Consider the following 24,571-nt stretch of genomic DNA (forward strand, 5'->3'; position numbering starts at 1 on the left):
TCTGGCAGTGGCACCCATGTCCCCTCTCTCATCTACCTGTCTCCCTGCAAGGCTGCCTCCCCCCTCCAACAGAGCGATCCATCTCTGCTCTGCTTCCAGGACCCCGCTGAGAGGGGGTGTGTCGCTCCTGGCCCCGCCCCTTTTGCGATCCGAATCACTCATTTTGATGATTCGGATGATCGACTCATAAAATAGATTCGGATCAAAGATCCGAATCGTTCATGATCCGGACAACACTACCCGAAACACTGGAGGAGGTAAGTCCCGCCCACCGATGCCGCTGCCAGTCGCCGCCGCCAGCCACCGCTAGAGATGGGAAGTTCGGATCTTTTCAATGATCCGGATGATTCGAATCGGATCATTGAAGAGATCCGGATCTTTGATCCGAATCTCGGATCATTTTACTACCGGAAGCATTCGGGGGTGAAATGAACAGCAGGACAGGTCTGTGGACAGGAGAAGGGGAGGGGGTGGACACACAGAGAAGGGGAGAAGATGGACAGAGGGCAGGGAGTGGACAGAGAAGGGAGGAGGGACGAGCAGAGAGCAGAAATGTTTGCACGTAATACCCACATGCTGAAGTCATATGCTTTACATATATTTCACCTATATGTTCATCTGTACACTTTGAAAGAAAAGGTCGCACAGTGAAATAAAGCATTCCCAGAAGATAAGTGCAGCTGTTTAGTGCCGAGTGCAGGAGGATTATATTGCCTTTCAATCACACTGTCTGCAAAGTTACTGAGCTGTGCTGAGCCAAAAGCTTCCAATGTGTTCACTGTGCACAACTACGGAACAGACAGCCTATAATGAGCAGCACATTTCAGCCAGTATGTGGGCTCTACACATATCTGGCAGTGGCACCCATGTCCCCTCTCTCTCATCTACCTGTCTCCCTGCAAGGCTGCCTCCCATCCAACAGAGCGATCCCTGCTTCCAGGACCCCGCTGCCCGCTGAGAGGGGGCGTGTCGCTCCTGGCCCCGCCCCTTTTGCGATCCGAATCGTTCATTTTGATGATTCGGATGATCGACTCATAAAATAGATTTGGATCAAAGATCCGAATCGTTCATGATCCGGACAACACTAGCCACCGCCGCATCTTTATGGAGGGGAGAGCCAGGGAGAGGAGCCCCAAGGTGAGGGGGGGAACGTCCGCCCTTCCCCACGCTGCGCACAATGCTCCTCTCTGCTGCGCTGCTCCCCTCCAGGGTGCTAGGGGGGACGGCGTCCACTGTCCAAAAAAAGTAAGTGGACGCCGTCCCCCCGCGTTCACGCAGGACTCGACCCCTGATTGTATCCTTGACTTGGGTACCTCACACTATTGCCTGGAATGATGGCACTACAATTCTTGCAATTTCTATTTTCTACATGGAAATGTGCCAAAATGGGATGGGCCTAAAAATCTTTGAACAAGGCCTTTTGACCTACCTTTATTCAAACTTACGAAAATGTATTTTATGTTCTTGGCACGTTTGTAGGCAAATTAGCTAAATTGCATTAATGCAGTAAGTCGGCAACTGCAATCAGAAAAAAATAAATCTCACCATGGAAAAACAGCACCACAATTAACATGTATATTGCGGTGCTGTTTTTCCACTAGTGTGATTCTATTTTTTTTTTCTGAATCGTGATCTCTGGCCTGCAACACTTTTTCTCCTATACAAATTATGGCAAGTCCAAACTAGGTTTGAACAGGCACACCTTCAACACAGGTTGGGTGCTTGATATGATGGTGTCTGTATAGAAATTATGGGAGTGCAGGAAAATTGTATAGCAATTGCAGGGCTGTGCGATGTTCCCTGGGATTTTGCAAGTCAAACTAATTTTCCTGCCGAGTGTATTTCCTGCTGTCGGAAAACGTAAACGCACCGCATACCTAACGATTCATGAACAGATCACAGCAAAATCACAGCGATGGAAACAGAAAGAAACAATTGTGATTGCATATTTTACTGGAAATAGGCCTTCAAACAGATCCCCTTCCCCCACCCCCCAAGTATAGCAAGGTGTTCCTCCGGTTTTAGGCGAATCCCTTCACATATGCAGAGTAGCACAAGTAGAGTATTCTGTAGATATCTGTCCCTGTTCCGCCGGGATACCTGTCGCACACTCCCTCCGTGGTGCACGTGATGGAGGCGCCACTAGAGGACATCATGGAGAGGTGATGGAGGGATTTTGCAACAGGGTGAAGATGATCCTGGTGGTTCCAAGACAGGTAATTATTACATAACGCTCCACTCTGCATATTGTCAGGTGAGGGGGTACAGGTGGGCCCTCAGGGGTCAGCGCCCAAAGGCTACTGCCTCATGAGCCTCAGCCCCACCCTGGTTGCATTGTTCGATACAGTGCAACGCTATGAAAACAAAATATAGGTAGAAGGCTGCGCATCCCTGACCCAATACTGGTTAAGTTAAAAGCATATGTCTTTACCCTGGCAGCAGCTATGCTAAAATGTGTAACTTACATTCAATACAGACAGCAGAAAACAGAGCAAGCGCTCACCAACATGGGCTACAACTGAATGACTCATCACCTCATATGCACCGCTTAAATAGCTCAAATGCACACTCAGCAATCAGACAGATGCAAAACATATGCAAAACTAAATACTTACCATGCAAAACAGGATAGCACAATGGGTGCTGCTAGCCTGGAAGTTACAGAACTGTGAAAACAAAATATAGGTAGAAGGCTGCGCATCCCTGACCCAATACTGTACAATTGAATGGTTAATCGCTGTGGCGCACACCGCCCCCCCTGGACTAAAATGTACGCCCGCATCCAAACAATGCAATACTGGTCTATGGAGAAATTTTAGCTTCCATCATAGTTTTGCATGCAAAAATATAATATACTGGACATCTGCACCAACGTTGAGGTAAATTTCCAGAGCAGATGTCCTAACACTAAACTGACCTAAGTTAAAAGCATATGTCTTTACCCTGGCAGCAGCTATGCTAAAATGTGTAACTTACATTCAATACAGACAGCAGAAAACAGAGCAAGCGCTCACCAACATGGGCTACAACTGAATGACTCATCACCTCATATGCACCGCTTAAATAGCTCAAATGCACACTCAGCAATCAGACAGACGCAAAACATATGCAAAACTAAATACTTACCATGCAAAACAGGATAGCACAATGGGTGCTGCTAGCCTGGTAGTTACAGAACTGTGGAAACAAAATATAGGTAGAAGGCTGCGCATCCCTGACCCAATACTGTACAATTGAATGGTTAATCGCTGTGGCGCACACCGCCCCCCCCCCTGGACTAAAATGTACGCCCGCATCCAAACAATGCAATACTGGTCTATGGAAAAATTTTAGCTTCCATCATAGTTTTGCATGCAAAAATATAATATACTGGACATCTGCACCAACGTTGAGGTAAATCTCCAGAGCAGATGTCCTAACACTAAACTGACCTAAGTTAAAAGCATATGTCTTTACCCTGGCAGCAGCTATGCTAAAATGTGGGGTAACCTGAATCAAAAGTTAAGACAACTGGAATCCTAGTGCTGGCCCTAGTGAAGGGAGTGACCTTAAGGAGTGTCAGGGGGAGGTGGCTTTTAACCACAACCCCTTGGAGGGGATATAAGCTGAAGTCAGCCGCCATGTTCGTTTGGCTGCTAAAATGACATAAGCCTATAGGCTATAATTTATACTTGTTTTACAATGTACTCTTGCACCTTATCACTATTTGCACGTTCTTAGCACTTGTTCCCTTGAAAAAGCTTCAGTTAGAAGTGAAACATGTCGGGTTGTTTGGTGGGGGTTGTGTGATTTTACATTTTAACCAGTAAATGCCACTAAGCCTGGGATAATTTAGGTTGTCCCCTCATATGCTGACAGAGCAGGCTTGGCAACTACTTGCAAGTGTAATTTAGTAATGTATTTTCAGCCAGTATTTTGCTTTTAGTTGTCAGACTTCAATAAAAGTTAAGTTTTAGATTCAGCATAGAGAGATATTTTGTTGATAATAGCAGCTGCCATAGTGCAGGCTCCTTGCAGAATATTTAAAACTACTGTAACACCTAAACCTGGCTTTTGGAGGCATCCAGAAACGATAAGGCCTCTTTTCCAAAAGCATCTGATAGGTGGCAGACAGGTGCCCCCACACCCATGCAGTTGCATTGGTTGGTACGCTCAGACACAACATGAGACAGTTTTTTGCTGCATGTTAACGTAACAGATAAAAATGGCGCATAGCGCCGGGGCAATACAAATGGTGCTGCATTGCCTCCAATTATATAATGCTATTTAGCGTTATAAGTGTTAAAAATGGTGCATGCAGTGCGCCTTACACTTATAACGCTAAATAGCGTTATATAAATAAATAGCGTTATAAGTCTTAAAAAATGCAGGGGGCTACTGTTAGGCAGCGGGGGGGGGGGGGGGGGGGGGTCGGGGAGAGGCAGTGGGACGCTGGAGGGAGTAGATTAGGGAGGATGATATATGCATACATTACCTTGTCCTGGGCGGCGATCACTCCTTCACTTCCTCAGTTTCTTATACTCCTGCATCCGGCTAATCACCATGTGGCTTCAGTCCCCGCATGGTGATTGGCTGGATGCATGACTACAGCAAACTGAGGAAATGAAGGTTCGATCGCGGGCTGGGACAAGGTAATGTATGCATATGTCATCCTCCCTAATCTCTTCCCTCCAGTGTCCCGCTGTCTCCCCCCCAACCCCCGCTGCCTAACAGTAGCCCCTGCATTTTTTAATGGCGCACCATTCCGCCGATAAATGTAATAAAACGCTATTTACCGTTTTAATGTATTAAACAATGTATTTACATTAAAACGGTAAATAGCGTTTTATGATACATTTATCGGCGGAACGGTATGCCATTTTCCATCCTGCTCCATTTTAAACTGTACCCACATGGTAATGCCGCCGCGTGCCGGTGCTTGACACATGTGGTGTTACAACCACTGCCATTCTGCTGCATTTAAATTGCACCCCAATGGCTGTAGTGGGCAGCAGACAGGATGCTGAACTGATCAACAAATGAGCAGTTCATACATCCGTGGAAAAGCGGTCTTAGATTCTGGCTGCAACGCTTTTTTGGCTGCCCAGACAAAAGTTACTAACACCAGCCACATGCACTGTACCTAACTGTCCCATAGAAGCAGGGGTCCCCAACCACCGGGCCGCGGCCCACTGCCGGTCCGTGGGCAGTTTCCTGCTGGGCCGCGGCGGGTCTGCCTCTCGCCCCCCTCCCTTGCGGCCGCCGCTCCTGTCACCTTATGAACTGGCGGCTGCTTCCTGTCACAGATTCCCCGTAGCCGCTCTCCTCTGTGCAGCATCTCCTATTACAGCAGCGCTTCCTGCGCGGCTGCTGTAAGGAGGGAAGAAAGCGGGCAGCGGCTTCCTGTAGCGGCGATCGCTGTTACCATGGGAACCGGCGCCGCTGTCTCGCTTCCTTCCCTCCTTACAGCAGCCGTGCGACACGCTGCTGTAAATAGAAGATGCTGCACAGAGGAGAGCGGCTACGGGTAATCCGTGACAGGAAGCGGCCGCCAGCTCATAAGGTAACAGGAGCGGCGGCCGCCAGCTCATAAGGTAACAGGAGCGGCGGCCGCGGGGGGAGTGGCGGGCTACACTGGGGCACTATACTAGCTATACTGGGGCACTATACTAGCTATACTGGGCACTATACTAGCTATACTGGGGCACATGGGGAACTATACTAGCTATACTGAGGCACACTGAGCACTATACTAGCTATCCTGGGGCACACTGCGCACTATACTAGCTATCCTGGGGCACATGGGGCACTATACTAGCTATACTTGGGCACACTGGGCACTATACTAGCCATACTGGGGCACACTGGGCACTATACTACCTATCCTGGGGCACTATACCAGCTATCCTGGGGCACTATACTAGATATCCCGGGGCACATGGGGCACTATACTAGCTATACAAGGGCACACTGGGCACTATACTAGCTATCCTGGGGCACTATACTAGCTATCCTGGGGCAAATGGGGCACTATACTAGCCATACTGGGGCACACTGGGCACTATACTAGCTATAATGGGGCACACTGGGCACTATACTAGCTATACTGGGGCACACTGGGCACTATACTAGCTATCCTGGGGCACTATACTAGCTATCCTTGGGCACTATACTAGCTATACTGGGTCACTATACTAGCTATACTGGGGCAACTATAATTGGTAACTTCAGGGGCGTACCTAGAAAGCCCCCCCCCCCGGCAGCAGCGGCGGCGGCAGGCAAGCTGAGCACATACCTCTTTTTGGCCGGAGGTCTCCGATCACTAAGTGCTTCATAGAACTTCCTGTTTACACAGGAAGTTCCATAAAGCACTTAGTGATCGGAGACCGGCCAGAAGGAGGTATGTGCTCAGCTTGCCTTCCGCCGCCGCGGCTGCCACAAGCACCACCAATGATTGCTTGCAGGAGGGGAGCGCTGAGAGGAGAGCCTGAGGTGAGGGAGGGGGGGGGATTTCCCCCCTCCCCACTGATCTGCGGCCACAGCTCTCCTCTTATGCTGCGACCCCTCCTGCCCCCAAAAAGTCCCCGAGCGGGCCCTAGGGGGGCCCCGCCCCCCCCCCCCCCGCGACGGCAGGGGTCGCATCCCCTATCGTTACGCCAGTGGGTCACTTTTATACTGGGGCACTATACTAGCTGTACTGGGGTAACTAGACTCCCTATACTGGGGCAACTGTGCTTGCTCATATTTTGAGCGAAATCAGTTTAACCAGTTTTTCCCGTTCCAGAAATATTGATGAACTTTTCATATAGAGTTTTGCATTTATGATGCTCCAATGTAATAATAATAACAGTGTTAAACCTCTATACATGTTAAATCTAATAGTCTCTCAAATGAGAAGAAATCATTTATTCTAATTTGGCTGTCATCCACAATGTGGTTACATTGAGCCACAGAATATGCAATAAATTGCAGCCTGTACTAATTAACAGCCAATTTGGGCTTGCCATGCTTCACTTCATTTTATTGTACACTTTATAAATTATATCATAAAACTGAAAATGTAAAGGGTGAATGACAAAGAACACATTATAGGCATCAGATATTGTATAACATAATTAGTGCACACAGGGAAGGCTCATCTCTGCAGGATTCTAACCCACTTAAGTTGCTGAGAGGAAAAACAATATAATGTCATCAGCACTTCATTGTCTTTAGAGCTGCAGCTGTTAATTTGAGAGTGATGAGAGAAATCTGATTAGGCAAGTGTGAATTGTTCAGTGGGACCTTTGCCCTTTCGCCTTGCTGCAGAAAACATATGAAGACATCTGATCAATTTCACATTTTTTTTTATTTCATCCTTGTAGATGGCCTTCATCTTTCTTTCTGCAAAGTTTAATTTTAGTAATCTGTACAAGTGTTTCAGTTACTGTATATAACAAATTAAGCCCTGGCCCGTATTTCCAGAAAGCAAATTAGGTACCGGCCCCTAGCGGCAATTCAAGGGGTGAGGGGGCACCTAACTGCCTGCTGGTATTTTTTTTTATTTCTTTAAAGCCCATCCTGGGTGGGCATGGGGGATTTGATGCCCTGGGGGGAGGGGGTTGCGGGCTGCAGCGGCACAGTTGTGGGCCATGGACTTGGTGCATGTAATAGAGTGGTAATGAGGATACTTATGCTGGTTAATGAGGATACTTATGCTGCTGGGTTTTATGAGCTGCATACTTCCTGTTCCTGCATTCCATCTCGTAGTACTCGCTACTCGCTACTGCTCTGCTCCGCCCCATTCACTCCTACAAGCTGCAAGAGGAGGACTACATCTCCCAGCATGCCTCAGCGCCCCTTTATTACACAGCAAATCAGAGCTGTGTCGGGCGGCTGAGGCATCGGCTCTTTCAAAACTGAGAACCGGCTCTAGTCGTTTGCAGCAAAGAGCCGGCTCTTAGAGCCGGCTCGTTCGCGAACGACCCATCACTACCACTCATACACTACATTCACGCAGGGAGTAGATGGTGTTGTGGTGATCACCATGATATAAATGCCTATAAATATCCAACTGCACTATGTCCATAGTCCACCTCAGACGCTCCAGATAATATTGCACTATGTCCATGGTTCACCCCAGACGCTCCAGAGCTGAACAATTAATTATGAACGATTACAAATGCAGTGGAATGATAACTGGACGAATCTTCTGTGTTTAACTATTGCGCATACTGAGTGCTGGGACTTACTCATATCACTTCTGCAGTTCCCATCAAACTGTGCCAATACCAAACTGTCTGTTAATATTGTAATTATATAGCACTGACATGTTCTGCATTGTTTTACAGAGTACTTAGTTATGTCACTGACTGTCCTCAGAGGAGCTCACAATGTAATCCTACCATAATCATAGATTAATCATATTCTAATGTCCTACCCTATTATTATTATTATTATTATTATTATTATTATTATTATTATTATTATGTATTTATATAGCATTGCCATCTCTTTCTCAACCTTTTTACCTTGGAGGAACCCTGTAAATAACTTTTGGATCTCAAGGAACCCCTGCAAACAATTTTTTGGTCTCGAGGAACCCCTACATTTATTTTTCAGGTGGTATGGTCTTTAAAAGTAGGTTAGGCTGCTAATTTCACTATCTCCTATTACACTGCCACTCATTATACTGTCTCCTGACCCCCTTATTTAGTGCTTCTTGTTACAGTACCACCTATTATAGTGTGCTCTATTATACTTCCCCCACGATGGGGTAAAATGCCAAGGAACCCCTGCAGAGTCCTCAAGGAACCCTGGGGTTCCAGGGAACCCTGGTTGAGAAAGCCTGAGTATATAATCATGGCACTTGTCCTCAGAGGAGCGCACAATCTAATCCTGCCATAGTCTAATGTCCTACCAGAGGCGGGACAAGGTCCTCCAGCACCCAAGGCTGAGACACCAAAGTGCGCCCCTCGATCCCTACCACCCCAGCCATCACTCACTGATTGCTATTAGACTAAGAGGCGACACAGGGCCCACAACCTCCCCAACTCCTTAATATCTAGTTATCTGGCTTGCAGTCACTGCTATGTATCCCCTTTTCTTATTTCTTTCTGTTTCAAACACAATTAGGAATGACAGCTGAATGAATTGTGCTCCCCCTCCTACACTGCGCCCTGAGGCTGGAGCCTCTCCAGCCTATGCCTCGGCCCGGCCCTGTGTCCTACCATATTATTATGTATTTGTAAAGCACTGACATCTTCTTCAGCACTTTACAGAGAACATAATCATGTCACTGACTGTCCCCAGAGGAACTCACAATCTAATCCCTACCATAGTCATGGTTTCCAGTAGCGCAGGTGTGAGTTCCTAACCGCGCTTGCACAGTGAAAGTAGGCATTAATCCATGAGCACTTTCTTTCACTGCACATTTGCAGTTGAAACTCATGCATGCACAGTTCAGAATCACTCAGCACCGCCCATATGAACTTCAAGGAGGCTGGGGAGATAAGTGGACCAAGCAGGGGGAACAGGAGGTACCCCAAAGACAACAAGCAGCATCTGGAGGGTCACGGGGAGGCCACCATAGGCTTCATTTAGTAATTTTTTCCCCAATTCAGGTGTCCTTTAAAGCAAGAGGTAGAGCATCAGCACATTAGTCAGGCAACAGTCATTTTTATTATAGAATGAAGATGGCAGCCTCCATAGTTCTCTTATTTTAGGTTTATTAACTAAGCCTGTGTATGAGGCTTTAAGCCCCATCTACACGATACGATTTTTTGTGCGATTCGATTACGATTCTATTTACGATCCAATTAAATCCGACATGTCCGATCAGACATGTCGGATTTAATCGGATCGTAAATAGAATCGTAATCGAATCGCACAAAGAATCGTATCATGTAGATGGGAAGGAGGGGGATGACATGCATACCTAAACACTGCTAGAGGAAACAATTGCAGTTTGGCCAGATTTTCCAGTCCAGCTACTGCTTTAGTCTGGCTGCACTGTCGAAGAGGCAACAAATATGAGATGAATCCATCATCTGACCAAAACACAGCAGAGACTTTCCTCTCATGCCTGTGGCCCTTTGGGTATTTACACAGTGATAAGGATTCACACAGCTGCCACCAGTTTAAATGCATTACAAGCAAATGTACCACTTTAATCAAAATAATTTTTTTCCCAAAGAAATATTTGTAAAGAGAGCCTATAGTAAACCCTAGCAATAGAAACTGAACATATAATGAAAGAAAACTCTGCATTGCCATCAGTGAAAGCCTAGTTATCAAAATAATTATCATCTCCACAGATATGGATTCATTTCCAAATAAGTTTCCTGTAATGATCAGGTTTGTGCAGTGTCCATGCATCTTCCATCCCCCAGCCTTCTCTATCGGTCATTCAGACTACTTTCGCACCAGGGTGTTGAATTGCACATCCTGCAAATGCAGGTTCACAATGGAGGGGAAAAGTCGCATTGCACACTATACATGTGGTGCAACACATAAATAAAATAATAATTAAATAAAAATAACATTTATATTGCGCTTTTCTCCTTGCGGACTCAAAGCGCCAGAGCAGCAGCCACTAGGGCGCGCTCTATTGGCAGTAGCAGTGTAAGGGAGACTTGCCAAAGGTCTCCTACTGAATTAGTGCTGGCTTACTGAACAGGCAGAGCCGAGATTCGAACCCTGGTCTCCTGCAATTGCTAACTCACACGTTATGCTGCACCAGACTGCATGCATCACATTAGGCAAACAGATTTCGTAGCACCGCTCAACTAATGCGGCAAAGGTGGTCCCCTACTTAGTAAATTAAGCAAAGGGATACACAGGCTCAGTGAAGTACTAAAAGCTGGGATTTTCATTGAAACGGTCAGACACAAAAACACAATACTTCCAACAGGAACAACTAATGTGTGTCGGCCTGTCGGGCTTATAATCTGCTCTTTCAAAATATACTGTGACCTACATTATATTGTCCTTACTGTGAAACTGTAAACTTCATTTTCAGATCTGAGCTAGTATCTGAGACTTACTGTGAACATGTATACTTGGGGTGTAACTACAAATCAAACTTCAGTGGGGCCCCCCAATGTTCACAGCCTTTCTCTTGCCTACACAGCCTAGGGGCCCAAATTGCAAGGGTCCTTGGCAAAGCAAACCTGCAGGAAACATAGCACCCTACTTGTCCAATTATCATTGCTGCATAGCCGCTTGCTCAAACATTGTAGACTGTACTTACTGGCAGTATTGGTATGGTAAGCCTGCCAAAAGTTCTTGCCAGCCTACTGTCTGCAGATAAAACTTTGATGCCTACAAGTACCTTTATACATTAAACTACTTAATGCTGGATACACATAATAGATGAAAAGTGACCAAGGCAGCTGTGTGTGTGTGTGTGTGTGTGTGTGTGTGCGTGCGTGCGTGCGTGCGTGCGTGCGTGCGTACGTACAGTTGTCCCCGATGTAACTACAGAACTAGCACACTGGATCTTTAACAACCGCAATGCCCCACTGCATTGTTACCATTCTAAACCTGCCCACATAAGCCACTCCATCATTCAGTGCACTACCTCCTCCATTCTTCACCTTTATAGACCCTGGGTGCAAAGCTACATAAACACACTCAAGCAGTGTTGCCCATCAGTATCAAGCTATGGTGCATGAGGAGGAGGTGTATCTCAGTATCAGATGCACTGCAGTGCACGAGGAGTGTACAGATGCAACCAAGACTACATTCCAGGGAACACATCTGTTTCTATTAAAAGACCACTATCACGAAAAAGTAGGCAGTTAAAATCTGACCGAACTCATGGAGGTTCTCAGGCTTTTCTTTGTTTTCAACAGCATGTCCTGAACAGCAGTTTAACTGCCAAAATAGTAAGATACCAGCCAGCCTACCTAATCTCTTGCACACTATTTTGTCAGTTAGACTTTGCAACTGCTGTTCAGGAAATGCTGTTGAAAACAAAGAAAACTTTGAGAATCCCCCATGAGGAAATTGACTGGCCCAAAGCCTGTCGGTTCTGTCAGATTTTAACTGCCTACTTTTCCCTGGAATGTAGTCTTGGTTGCGTCTGTACACTCTCTTCATGCACTGCAGTGCATCTGATACTGATGAACCTCATCCTCATACACCATAGCTTGATACTAATGGGCAACACTGCTTGAGTGTGTGTATGTAGCTTTGCACCCAGGGTCTATAAAGGTATAGACAGTGGGTGTCCGCTCAGAGCTAAAGCTCTGTGCAGTTTTGGCTCTGCAGCAGAGTTCTGTTAGAGATACTATTAGAGGCCAGCCCTGTTTTTGCTCATGAACTCACCCAACCAGCTGGGCACACATTTATTGATATTTCTGAGCAACTTGATTAATTAATGAAATCTGCAACACATGCAGACAATTATGAACAGTTCATCAATCAAAAGTGTGATCAGACATCTACTACTGCTACACTTTAAAAATAGAAGTCTGCTGCTCCTTTACAAAATGATGCTAAATTGGGTTTCTTAGGGCAGGAACGATCCACTGCTTCAAAAGGTCTTTGGTGTATTTATTTGACTGCATTAGCTGCTTCTTAATTCCCCATTAATCCCTTTGTTAGCCATTCCCTGAACTTCAAAAGCATTTTAGTGGTCACTTGCCCCAGTCTCTAACAGCCTTTCACCTCCATGGATTCCAAGTGTACTTAACCCTGACTAAAATCATGTGTGAATTAATGGTCTAAAAAAGGTTAGATTATAATGGTATCTGGGGTGATAGATGACTTTCATGTTCCAAGTTTATGGCTCAAATTTATGCAGTCTCATGCTGCCATCTGCTGGGTATAATTTAAAACTGCAAACACAAAGTCCAAAGGAAACTCCTAAGCCAGTATTACTGTACTGTATACTGTATTATAATTACTGTATACAGTATATCTTTATGTATATACAAAAACATTTTTTTGATGCTTAACACATGGCATTTGTGTAGCTACTACAAATTTGGCTGCAAATTTGAGAGCTCCTGTACAGCCTGGTTAAAGTGGACACAAACTAAATTACTGACCATACCTTGCAAAATAATTATCACTAAATTTTAAGATGAAATCTTGATTTTATTTTGTTAAGATTTAACTCTTCATTTAACTAACCATTCATAACGTCAGACAGAGCTATCTGTGTACACCTGATGCCCTTGCATATCGTTCACTACGCACAATGCTGAAATGCGTACATCAATTTGTATTGTGGTGCACTCCCAAGGCGCAGTTAACAAAGTCGCAGCCAAAAATGGGCGCAATTGTTATCTATCCTAATATTGATAGCCGTTACGCTATTCAGCGGGCGGCTGCAATTACATTGTTATTTATCGTTTTATTGTTAGCGGGGATTGGGGGGACTTAGGGTTAGGCACCATCAGGGGGCTCTTAGAGTTAGGCACCATGGGTGGGTCTTAGGGCTAGTCACCACCAGAAAAGTCGTAGGGTCAGGCACCACAAAGAGGGGTCTTGGGGTTAGGTTCCACCAGGGGAGGGTTCTGTGTGAGAATAGGGAGAGGTTAGGTTGTAGTCAGGTTGTAGACTGTAAATTTACCTATAATGTATTTCCACAATTCAATAGTTATTTACCGTTTTTGTTATGGTTATTGTTATTTAACGTTGCGCCTAAATTGTCATTTACCGGTATTGTTATTAATATTGTTATTTAACGTTGCACCTTAATTAGCTCACAACTTTTTTAATTGTATGCGTATTCCCACTATGGGCCATATACTATTCAACTTTCTCCTGAGTTTTCCCCAAGAAGATTATTTTTGATCTTAGCTAAAATAGAAATATTTTTTAGTAATTGAAAAAGTACTAAAAACTAACTAAAAAGGTAATATCAAACTCATTTTAAGTAATTTTGTGCTTGGCGGGAGCTTTAAAAGTATTCTATTGATGAGATGTGAAAATATCTAGTTGGAGAAAACTCAGGAGGAAAGTTACTAGGATATGACGAAACAAGGTGGTTTTGGCACTTCGTGCTCAGCGCCGAGTGCCAAAACTACGCACCGCCATAGCAGTAATGTTATACTGTGTGGGGCATGTAGGGGTAATTTGGGGTTCCAGAGATCGTCGGACCCCGAACTACATCTCCCTCTGAGCTGCGATGACTCAGAGGGGGAATAGTATTTTATACAGCCGGGGATTTGAGCAGCAACATGGTGATGCAAGCTGAGCAGTGAGCACATTACATCCATGTTACAAATAACTGCCAGTGAGATACTGTTAATTGCAATGGGCAGTTCACCGGAAGACAGTCAGTTTAAATCCATTGTGCCACATGCCTATTGTAATGGATACATTGTGAACCTACCCTTCAAGGTGTAGTTTAATGTTACATAATACATTTTCGTGTGGGCAGTGATATCTGCTTTTACACCTACGTGCAAGCGGTTTTGTTTTGAATTGGATCATTTAATGACTTTTAAGCTCATAGACTTAGAATTTTAAGATCACTTGTGAGTGTATGGAATACAGTTTTGGGCACCACACTATAGGAAGGACATGGACATACTAGAACAGGTACAAAGACGGGCAGCTAAATTAATCAGGGGGATGAAAGGTCTCACTTCACTTACCAGGAAAGGTTGGACAAACTGGGATTATCTAGCTTGGAAAAAAAGATGGCTAAAGGTATGTACACACGTCCTGATTTTCTGCCCAACTTGTTGTCCGACTTGTCACTTGAACCACAAGTTGGACGTGTGTACGTGCAGTCGACCAACTGATAACAGCCGGTTTGCCCGATCCGCATAGCGGATCAGTTGGACTAACTGTCGTTCAAACGACTGTTAGGTCCATACATGTGTACAAACGACACAGTCGTGTAATCAGTCGTTTGATCTAGTCCATTGTTCTATCCAGTCCATTGTCCATTATCAGGTTGGTTAAATGACATGTAAATTAGGATATCAGCCGCTTTGTTGGTCAGTGTGTACAGAACGTTTGAACGACTTGTTGTTTGCACTTCAAGTCGTTCAAACGACCAGTTTAAACTACAATCAGACATAAAGTTTACAATAGTAAAACGACATCTACATACATTTTTTTATAAAATAAACGCACATTATTACATTTAAAATTAACTGTTTACCTCCCACACCAAAAATTACCCAAATGAAATGTTTAAAGAAAAAAAAAATTACGATTAAAAAAAAAAACATACATAGTTACCTAAGGGTCTGAACTTTTTTAATATGCATGTGAAAAGGGTATATTGCAAACATTTTTTAAATTATAAGCTTGTAAATAGTGATGGACGCAAAACTGGAAAAATGCACCTTTATTTCCAAATAAAATATTGGCACCATAAATTGTGATAGGGACATAATTTAAATGGTGTAATAACCCGGGACAAATGGGCAAATAAATTACATAGGTTTTAATTACAAAAACTGAGAAATAATGAATTTTTTCCATTTTTTTTTCTTAATATTCCTGTTGAAATGCATTAAAGCAGATCCGAGATGAAAAACTAACTATAACAAGTAACTTGTCTATATATCTTATCTAAAGTTTAGCAAATCTAACTGCAAACAGCTTCAATAGAATATGATTATTTCTTCCTATGATACAATGACAACAGCCATGTTGTTTGTAAACATTACACATAGGTAAGCTTATCTGCATCTTCAACACTCAGCCTAATCCCCCCTCCTCCTCCCCTCTGCCTCTGAAATCTCTGGCTAGTAATACCCCCCCCCCCCCTTCTCCTACCCAAACTGAGCTCCCATGAGCCCTTGCTACTGTCTGAAAATGCCAAGGCTCTCTGAAAGGCTGTGGGCGAGGCTTGTTTACTTTATAGGGAATTAGAGTATTAAAACAAAAACAAAAAAGTATTTGGCTTGAGAAATGCCCTATAAACAATAGGAAAGGAACACAATTATGCAATGAGTAAAAGTTCATCTTGGATCTACTTTAACCACTTCCCGACCGCCGTATGTACAATTGGCGGCCGGGAAGTGCACCCCGCAAGGACCGCCGTATTGACAATTGGCGGCGGTCCTTGTAGGGGCATGGGCGGAGCGATCGCGTCATCAGTGACGCGATCCTCCGCCTCCGCCTGGCGCCGCTCACCCGCCGCAACATCCCGCCGGCCATACGGAAGCGCCGGCGGGATGTTAACCCGACGATCGCCGCATACAAAGTGTATAATACACTTTGTAATGTTTACAAAGTGTATTATACAAGCTGCCTCCTGCCCTGGTGGTCCCAATGTCCGAGGGACCACCAGGGCAGGCTGCAGCCACCCTAGTCTGCACCAAGCACACTGATTTCCCCCCCCCCCTGCCCCAGATCGCCCACAGCACCCATCAGACCCCCCACTGCCCACCCCCCAGACCCCTGTTTGCACCCTATCACCCCCCTAATCACCCATCAATCACTCCCTGTCACTATCTGTCAACGCTATTTTTTTTTTGTATCCCCCCCTGCCCCCCGCTCCCTCCTGATCACCCCCCACCCCTCAGATTCTCCCCAGACCCCCCCCCAGACCCCCCCCCCCCATGTACTGTATGCATCTATCCCCCCTGATCACCTGTCAATCACCCGTCAATCACCCGTCAATCACCCCCTGTCACTGCCACCCATCAATCAGCCCCTAACCTGCCCCTTGCGGGCAATCTGATCACCCCCCCACACCAATAGATCGCCCGCAGATCCGACATCAGATCACCTCCAAAATCCATTGTTTACATCTATTCTCTCCTCTAAACACCCACTAATTACCCATCAATCACCCATCAATCACCCCCTATCACCACCTGTCACTTTTACCTATCAGATCAGACCCTAATCTGCCCCTTGCGGGCACCCAATCACCCGCCCACACGCTCAGATTGCCCTCTGACCCCCCCTTATCAATTCACCAGTGCATTAATTACATCTGTTCTTCCCTGTAATAACCCACTGATCACCTGTCAATCACCTGCCAATCACCTATCACCCATCAATCACCACCTGTCACCCCCTGTCACTGCCACCCATCAATCAGCCCCTAACCTGCCCCTTGCGGGCAATCTGATCACCCCCCCACACCAATAGATCGCCCGCAGATCCGACATCAGATCACCTCCAAAATCCATTGTTTACATCTATTCTCTCCTCTAAACACCCACTAATTACCCATCAATCACCCCCTATCACCACCTGTCACTTTTACCTATCAGATCAGACCCTAATCTGCCCCTTGCGGGCACCCAATCACCCGCCCACACGCTCAGATTGCCCTCTGACCCCCCCTTATCAATTCACCAGTGCATTAATTACATCTGTTCTTCCCTGTAATAACCCACTGATCACCTGTCAATCACCTGCCAATCACCTATCACCCATCAATCACCACCTGTCACCCCCTGTCACTGCCACCCATCAATCAGCCCCTAACCTGCCCCTTGCGGGCAATCTGATCACCCACCCACACCATTAGATCGCCCGCAAACCCGCCGTCAGATTACCTCCCAAATGTATTGTTTACATCTGTTATCTTCTCTAAACACCCACTAATTACCCATCAATCACCCCCTATCACCAACCGTCACTGTTACCTATCAGATCAGACCCTAATCTGCCCCTTGCGGGCACCCAATCACCCGCCCACACGCTCAGATTGCCCTCAGACCCCCCCCCCCTTTATAAATTCGCCAGTGCATTAATTACATCTGGCCTTCCCTGTAATAACCCACTGATCACCTGTCAATCACCTGCCAATCACCTATCACCCATCAATCACCCCCTGTCACTGCCACCCAACAATCAGCCCCTAACCTGCCCCTTGCGGGCAAACTGATCACCCACCCACACCAATAGATCGCCCGCAGATCCGACATCAGATCACCACCCAAGCGCAGTGTTTCCATCTATTCTCTCCTCTAAACACCCACTAATTACCCATCAATCACCCATCAATCACCCCCTATCACCACCTGTCACTGTTACCCATCAGATCAGACCCTAATCTGCCCCTTGCGGGCACCCAATCGCCCGCCTACACGCTCAGATTGCCCTCAGACCCCCCCTTATCAATTCGCCAGTGCAATATTTACATCTGTTCTCCCCTGTAATAACCCACTGATTACCTGTCAATCACCTATCAATCACCCATCAATCACCCCCTGTCACTGCCACCCATCAATCACCCCCTGTCACTGCCGCCCATCAATCACCCGCTGTCACTGCCACCCATCAATAAGCCCCTAACCTGCCCCTTGCGGGCAATCTGATCACCCACCCACACCAATAGATCGCCCGCAGATCCGACGTCCGATCACCTCCCAAGTGCAGTGTTTACATCTGTTCTCTACCCTAAACACCCACTAATTACCCATCAATCACCCCCTGTCACTGCTACCTATCAGATTAGACCCCTATCTGCCCCTAGGGCACTCAATCACCCGCCCACACCCTCAGAATGCCCTCAGACCCCAGCCCTGATCACCTCGCCAGTGCATTGCTTGCATCTATTCCCCCCTCTAATCACACCTTGAGACACCCATCAATCACCTCCTGTCACCCCCTAGCACACCTACCCATCAGATCAGGCCCCAATTTGCCCCGTGTGGGCTCCTGATCACTCGGCCAAACCCTCAGATCCCCCTCAGACCCCCTTCCGATCACCTCCCCAGTGCATTGATTGCATCTATTTTCCCCTCTAACCACCCCCTGAGACACCCATCAATCACCTCCTGTCACCCCCCTAGCACTCCTATCCATCAGATCAGGCCCAATACAACCTGTCATCTAAAAGGCCACCCTGCTTATGACCGGTTCCACAAAATTCGCCCCCTCATAGACCACCTGTCATCAAAATTTGCAGATGCTTATACCCCTGAACAGTCATTTTGAGACATTTGGTTTCCAGACTACTCACGGTTTTGGGCCTGTAAAATGCCAGGGCGGTATAGGAACCCCACAAGTGACCCCATTTTAGAAAAAAAGACACCCCAAGGTATTCTGTTAGGTGTATGACGAGTTCATAGAAGATTTTATTTTTTGTCAAAAGTTAGCGGAAATTGATTTTTATTGGTTTTTTTTCACAAAGTGTCATTTTTCACTAACTTGTGACAAAAAATAAAATCTTCTATGAACTCGCCATACACCTAACGGAATACCTTGGGGTGTCTTCTTTCTAAAATGGGGTCACTTGTGGGGTTCCTATACTGCCCTTGCATTTTAGGGGCCCTAAACCGCGAGGAGTAGTCTAGAAAACAAATGCCTCAAAATGACCTGTGAATAGGACGTTGGGCCCCTTAGCGCACCTAGGCTGCAAAAAAGTGTCACACATGTGGTACCGCCGTACTCAGGAAAAGTAGTATAATGTGTTTTGGGGTGTATTTTTACACATACCCATGCTGGGTAGGAGAAATTTCTATGTAAATGGACAATTGTGTGTAAAAAAATCAAACAATTGTCATTTACAGAGATATTTCTCCCACTTAGCATGGGTATGTGTAAAAATACACCCCAAAACGCATTATACTACTTCTCCTGAGTACGGCGGTACCACATGTGTGGCACTTTTTTTTACACCCTAAGTACGCTAAGGGGCCCAAAGTCCAATGAGTACCTTTAGGATTTCGCAGGTCATTTTGCGACATTTGGTTTCAAGACTACTCCTCACGGTTTAGGGCCCCTAAAATGCCAGGGCAGTATAGGAACCCCACAAATGACCCCATTCTAGAAAGAAGACACCCAAAGGTATTCCGTACGGAGTATGGTGAGTTCATAGAAGATTTTATTTTTTGTCACAAGTTAGCGGAAAATGACACTTTGTGAAAAAAAACAATTAAAATCAATTTCCGCTAACTTGTGACAAAAAAATAAAAACTTCTATGAACTCACCATACTCCTAACGGAATACCTTGGGGTGTCTTCTTTCTAAAATGGGGTCATTTGTGGGGTTCCTATACTGCCCTGGCATTTTAGGGGCCCTAAACCGTGAGGAGTAGTCTTGAAACAAAAATGACCTGTGAAATCCTAAAGGTACTCATTGGACTTTGGGCCCCTTAGTGCAGTTAGGGTGCAAAAAAGTGCCACACATGTGGTATCGCCGTACTCGGGAGAAGTAGTATAATGTGTTTTGGGGTGTATTTTTACACATACCCATGCTGGGTAGGAGAAATACTTCTGTAAATGACAATCTTTTGATTTTTTTACACACAATTGTCCATTTACAGAGGTATTTCTCCCCCCCAGCATGGGTATGTGTAAAAATACACCCCAAAACACATTGTACTACTTCTCCCGAGTATGGCGATACCACATGTGTGGCACTTTTTTGCACCCTAACTGCGCTAAAGGGCCCAAAGTCCAATGAGTACCTTTAGGATTTCACAGGTCATTTTGAGAAATTTCGTTTCAAGACTACTCCTCACGGTTTAGGGCCCCTAAAATGCCAGGGCAGTATAGGAACCCCACAAATGACCCCATTTTAGAAAGAAGACACCCCAAGGTATTTCGTTAGTAGTATGGCGAGTTCATAGAAGATTTTATTTTTTGTCACAAGTTAGCGGAAATTGATTTTAATTGTGTTTTTTCACAAAGTGTCATTTTCCGCTAACTTTTGACAAAAAATAAAATCTTCTATGAACTCACCATACTCCTAACGGAATACCTTGGGGTGTCTTCTTTCTAAAATGGGGTCATTTGTGGGGTTCCTATACTGCCCTGGCATTTTAGGGGCCCTAAACCGTGAGGAGTAGTCTTGAAACGAAATTTCTCAAAATGACCTGTGAAATCCTAAAGGTACTCATTGGACTTTGGGCCCTTTAGCGCAGTTAGGGTGCAAAAAAGTGCCACACATGTGGTATTGCCGTACTCAGGAGAAGTAGTATAATGTGTTTTGTGGTGTATTTTTACACATACTCATGCTGAGTGGGAGAAAGATCTCTGTAAATGGACAATTGTGTGTAAAAAAAATTAACAAATTGTCATTTACAGAGATATTTCTCCCACCCAGCATGGGTATGTGTAAAAATACACCCCAAAACACATTATACTACTTCTCCTGAGTACGGCAATACCACATGTGTGGCACTTTTTTGCAGCCTAACTGTGCTAAGGGGTCCAAAGTCCAATGAGCCCCTTTAGGCTTTACAGGGGTGCTTACAATTTAGCACCCCCCAAAATGTCAGAACAGTAAACACACCCCACAAATGACCCCATTTTGGAAAGTAGACCCTTCAAGGTATTCAGAGAGGGGCATGGTGAGTCCGTGGCAGATTTCATTTTTTTTTTGTCGCAAGTTAGAAGAAATGGAAACTTTTTTTCTTTTTTTTTTTTTTCTCACAAAGTGTCATTTTCCGCTTACTTGTGACAAAAAATAATATCTTCTATGAACTCACTATGCCTCTCAGTGAATACTTTGGGATGTCTTCTTTCCAAAATGGGGTCATTTGGGGGGTATTTATACTATCCTGGAATTCTAGCCCCTCATGAAACATGACAGGGGGTCAGAAAAGTCATAGATGCTTGAAAATGAGAAAATTCACTTTTTGCACCATAGTTTGTAAACGCTATAACTTTTACCCAAACCAATAAATATACACTGAATGGGTTTTTTTTTTATCAAAAACATGTTTGTCCACATTTTTCGCGCTGCATGTATACAGAAATTTTACTTTATTTGAAAAATGTCAGCACAGAAAGTTAAAAAAATCATTTTTTTGCCAAAATTCATGTCTTTTTTGATGAATATAATAAAAAGTAAAAATTGCAGGAGCAATCAAATAGCACCAAAAGAAAGCTTTATTAGTGACAAGAAAAGGAGCCAAAATTCATTTAGGTGGTAGGTTGTATGAGCGAGCAATAAACCGTGAAAGCTGCAGTGGTCTGAATGGAAAAAAAGTGGCCGGTCCTTAAGGGGTAGAAAGCCCTAGGTCCTCAAGTGGTTAAGAAAAAAATAATTCTTAGCAAAATGTACCACCCAAAGAAAGCCTAATTGGTGGCGGAAAAAAACAAGATATAGATCAACTCATTGTGATAATTAGTGATAAAGTTATTGGCGAATGAATGGGAGGTGAAAATTGCTCGGATGCATAAGGTGAAAAATACCCAGGGGCTGAAATGGTTAAAGGACACCTGTGAGTTGAATTTTTTTTTCAAATCAGATACTTAACTTGGGAGGTATATTGGCAGGTGAACAGAGGCGCCAGAAGGATAAAAGTACATAAAATTTTTAAAAAATTGCTGGGAGGAAGTGGTGGACTCGCCTCCGTTAAAGCAGACACCAAGGACTGTAAATGTATGTGTTAACACAGAGGTGCTCTGCTTGCTATAACTGAATTGCTGTTGTTTATCCCCTGCTTATTGCCTGAAGAAGTGGGCTGTGCCCGCGAAACGCGTTGCATCTTTGGGGTATTTTCAATAAATGTGTATATCTATACATTTACAGTCCTTGGTGTCTGCTTTAACGGAGGCGAGTCCACCACTTCCTCCCAGCAATTTTTTAAAAATGTTATGTACTTTTATCCTTCTGGCGCCTCTGTTCACCTACCAATATATTTGAGTCCACCCTAGGTGGAGGGGTGATCTACCCCCTTTCTTCCTATCTACAGAGAGCGACTTCTTAATCCTGAGTGAGGACAGGTCTAATCTCCTCACCTGCCTAATGAGTGGTTACCTAGGTGGTAACCCGTGTTTGTGAGTATTACCATCTCACTGTTTCATTTATCCAATCAATTTTGACATACTACACCATATTGGGCTCTCGATTTCTCTTCAACTTTAACTTGGGAGGTGGAAGCCTCTGGATCCTAATGAGGATTCCCACGTCCTCCTCTGCAGCCCCGATCCACCAATAGCCATTCCCAATCGGGTCCGCTCTACTGCGTAGGTGCAGACTAGTGTCTGTGCAATGGGGCAGACCAGTGGGGCTTGGCTATTTTTGCCAGAGCCACAGGGGAAGCAGATACTGAGCCTACGCGAGGCTTTCGGCAAGTGGATACTCTGGGGTCCCAGCACTGGATTCCCTTTGGTAAGGAGGACAGGGAAAGTCTTTTTAGGATCCAAAGGCTTTCCTCTCCTGAGGTAAGTTTCTTCTCGCGGCACTTTATTTCCCTTCAGGTACACTTTAAAGGAGAATCCATGGCTATAATCACTATATTATTCCCAGCAGAGACCGCCCCTTTAGGGGTTAATAGACCTTCTGAGGTTCTTTTTTTTTTTTTTTTTTTTTTTTTTTTTGCCTTCTCCTGGATCTACTGGAGTATGTGAGTTTGCAGCACAGAAATGTACCTAGTGTTTACTTTTTTTTTTCCTGGATGAACTTGATGGAAGGATGTACATGCACATTTATAGTTGTGTTGAATACATTTATGTACTGTATGCTTTACTGGAAGTGTCACATCACACATATTAGGCACAATGCAACTTTCCCCTTCATTGCATTGCGATTTTTACAGAATGTGCAGCACAATGCCGCAGCATGAAACTAGCCTAAATGTAAACTTGCTCAATGGAACATTATGAGCTTATGCTATGTTTAACAGTCATTTTACCAGATCTGACATTAACAAATAATTGTGATTGATATTTATTATTAATCAGACAATTACCATTGCACTTTATTGGTAAATATCACTGTCTTATTTGATAGAAATATACAAAAAGAAAGCATATTAAAGTAAGGATGAAAGCAATTTAACTGCTGCACCACTTTATAATACTTTTATTTTTAATAATCTATTTGTCTTTTGTTATACAGTGCTAATTGGTGTTGGCATTGAAACGCTGCAAAAGGGACAATTTCCAAGTCTGGCCTATTATTTACTGTGAGTACATCTGTATTATGACTTATCGCTATTACACCGTTCATTTAAATAAATACACGGGTTAATTGTGTTTGCTATAGTAGCTTACCTAATTTTATACATGACTTTATATCAAATCTATGTACAAAGGCATTTAAAGGTATTTGATACACACCGATTATCTTTAACCACTTGAGGACCCACCCTTTACCCCCCCTTAAGGACCAGCGCTGTTTTAGCTGATCTGTGCTGGGTGGGCTCTGCAGCCCCCAGCACAGATCAGGGTGCAGGCAGAGCGACCAGATCGCCCCCCTTTTTTCCCCACTAGGGGGATGATGTGCGGGGGGGTCTGATCGCTCCTGCCTGCCGGGTGTTGCGGGGGGGGGGAGGGAACCTCAAAGCCCCCCTCCGCGGCGAAATCCCCCCCTCCCTCTCCTACCTGGCCCCCCCTGGTGAACCGGGCTGCACAGGACGCTATCCGTCCTGTGCAGCCAGTGACGGGCTGTCACATGGCGGCGATCCCCGGCCGCTGATTGGCCGGGGATCGCCGATCTGCCTTACGGCGCTGCTGCGCAGCAGCGCCGTACAATGTAAACAAAGCGGATTATTTCTGCTTGTGTTTACATTTAGCCTGCGAGCCGCCATCGGCGGCCCGCAGGCTATTCACGGAGCCCCCCACCGTGAATTGACAGGAAGCAGCCGCTCGCGCGAGCGGCTGCTTCCTGATTAATCAGCCTGCAACTGGCGACGCAATACTGCGTCGCTGGTCCTGCAGCTGCCACTTTGCCGACGCACTGTATAAGCGTGCAGTCGGCAAGTGGTTAATATTGCAC

General features: G+C 45.2%; 1 protein-coding gene across 2 annotated transcripts in view; it reads left to right on the top strand.

Annotated features, from left to right (window-relative positions):
- TMEM72 (transmembrane protein 72) overlaps positions 1-24,571 on the top strand; it is a 103,956-nt gene that overhangs the window by 39,177 nt on the left and 40,208 nt on the right. For both annotated transcript variants that reach the window (XM_068258015.1, XM_068258014.1), the window contains exon 2: positions 23,693-23,759. In XM_068258015.1, coding sequence (XP_068114116.1) covers positions 23,693-23,759 — 67 coding nt within the window. The remainder of the gene's footprint in view (positions 1-23,692; positions 23,760-24,571) is intronic.

Source organism: Hyperolius riggenbachi, chromosome 10, assembly GCF_040937935.1.
Source record: "Hyperolius riggenbachi isolate aHypRig1 chromosome 10, aHypRig1.pri, whole genome shotgun sequence".
Taxonomy (NCBI): Eukaryota; Metazoa; Chordata; class Amphibia; order Anura; family Hyperoliidae; genus Hyperolius; species Hyperolius riggenbachi.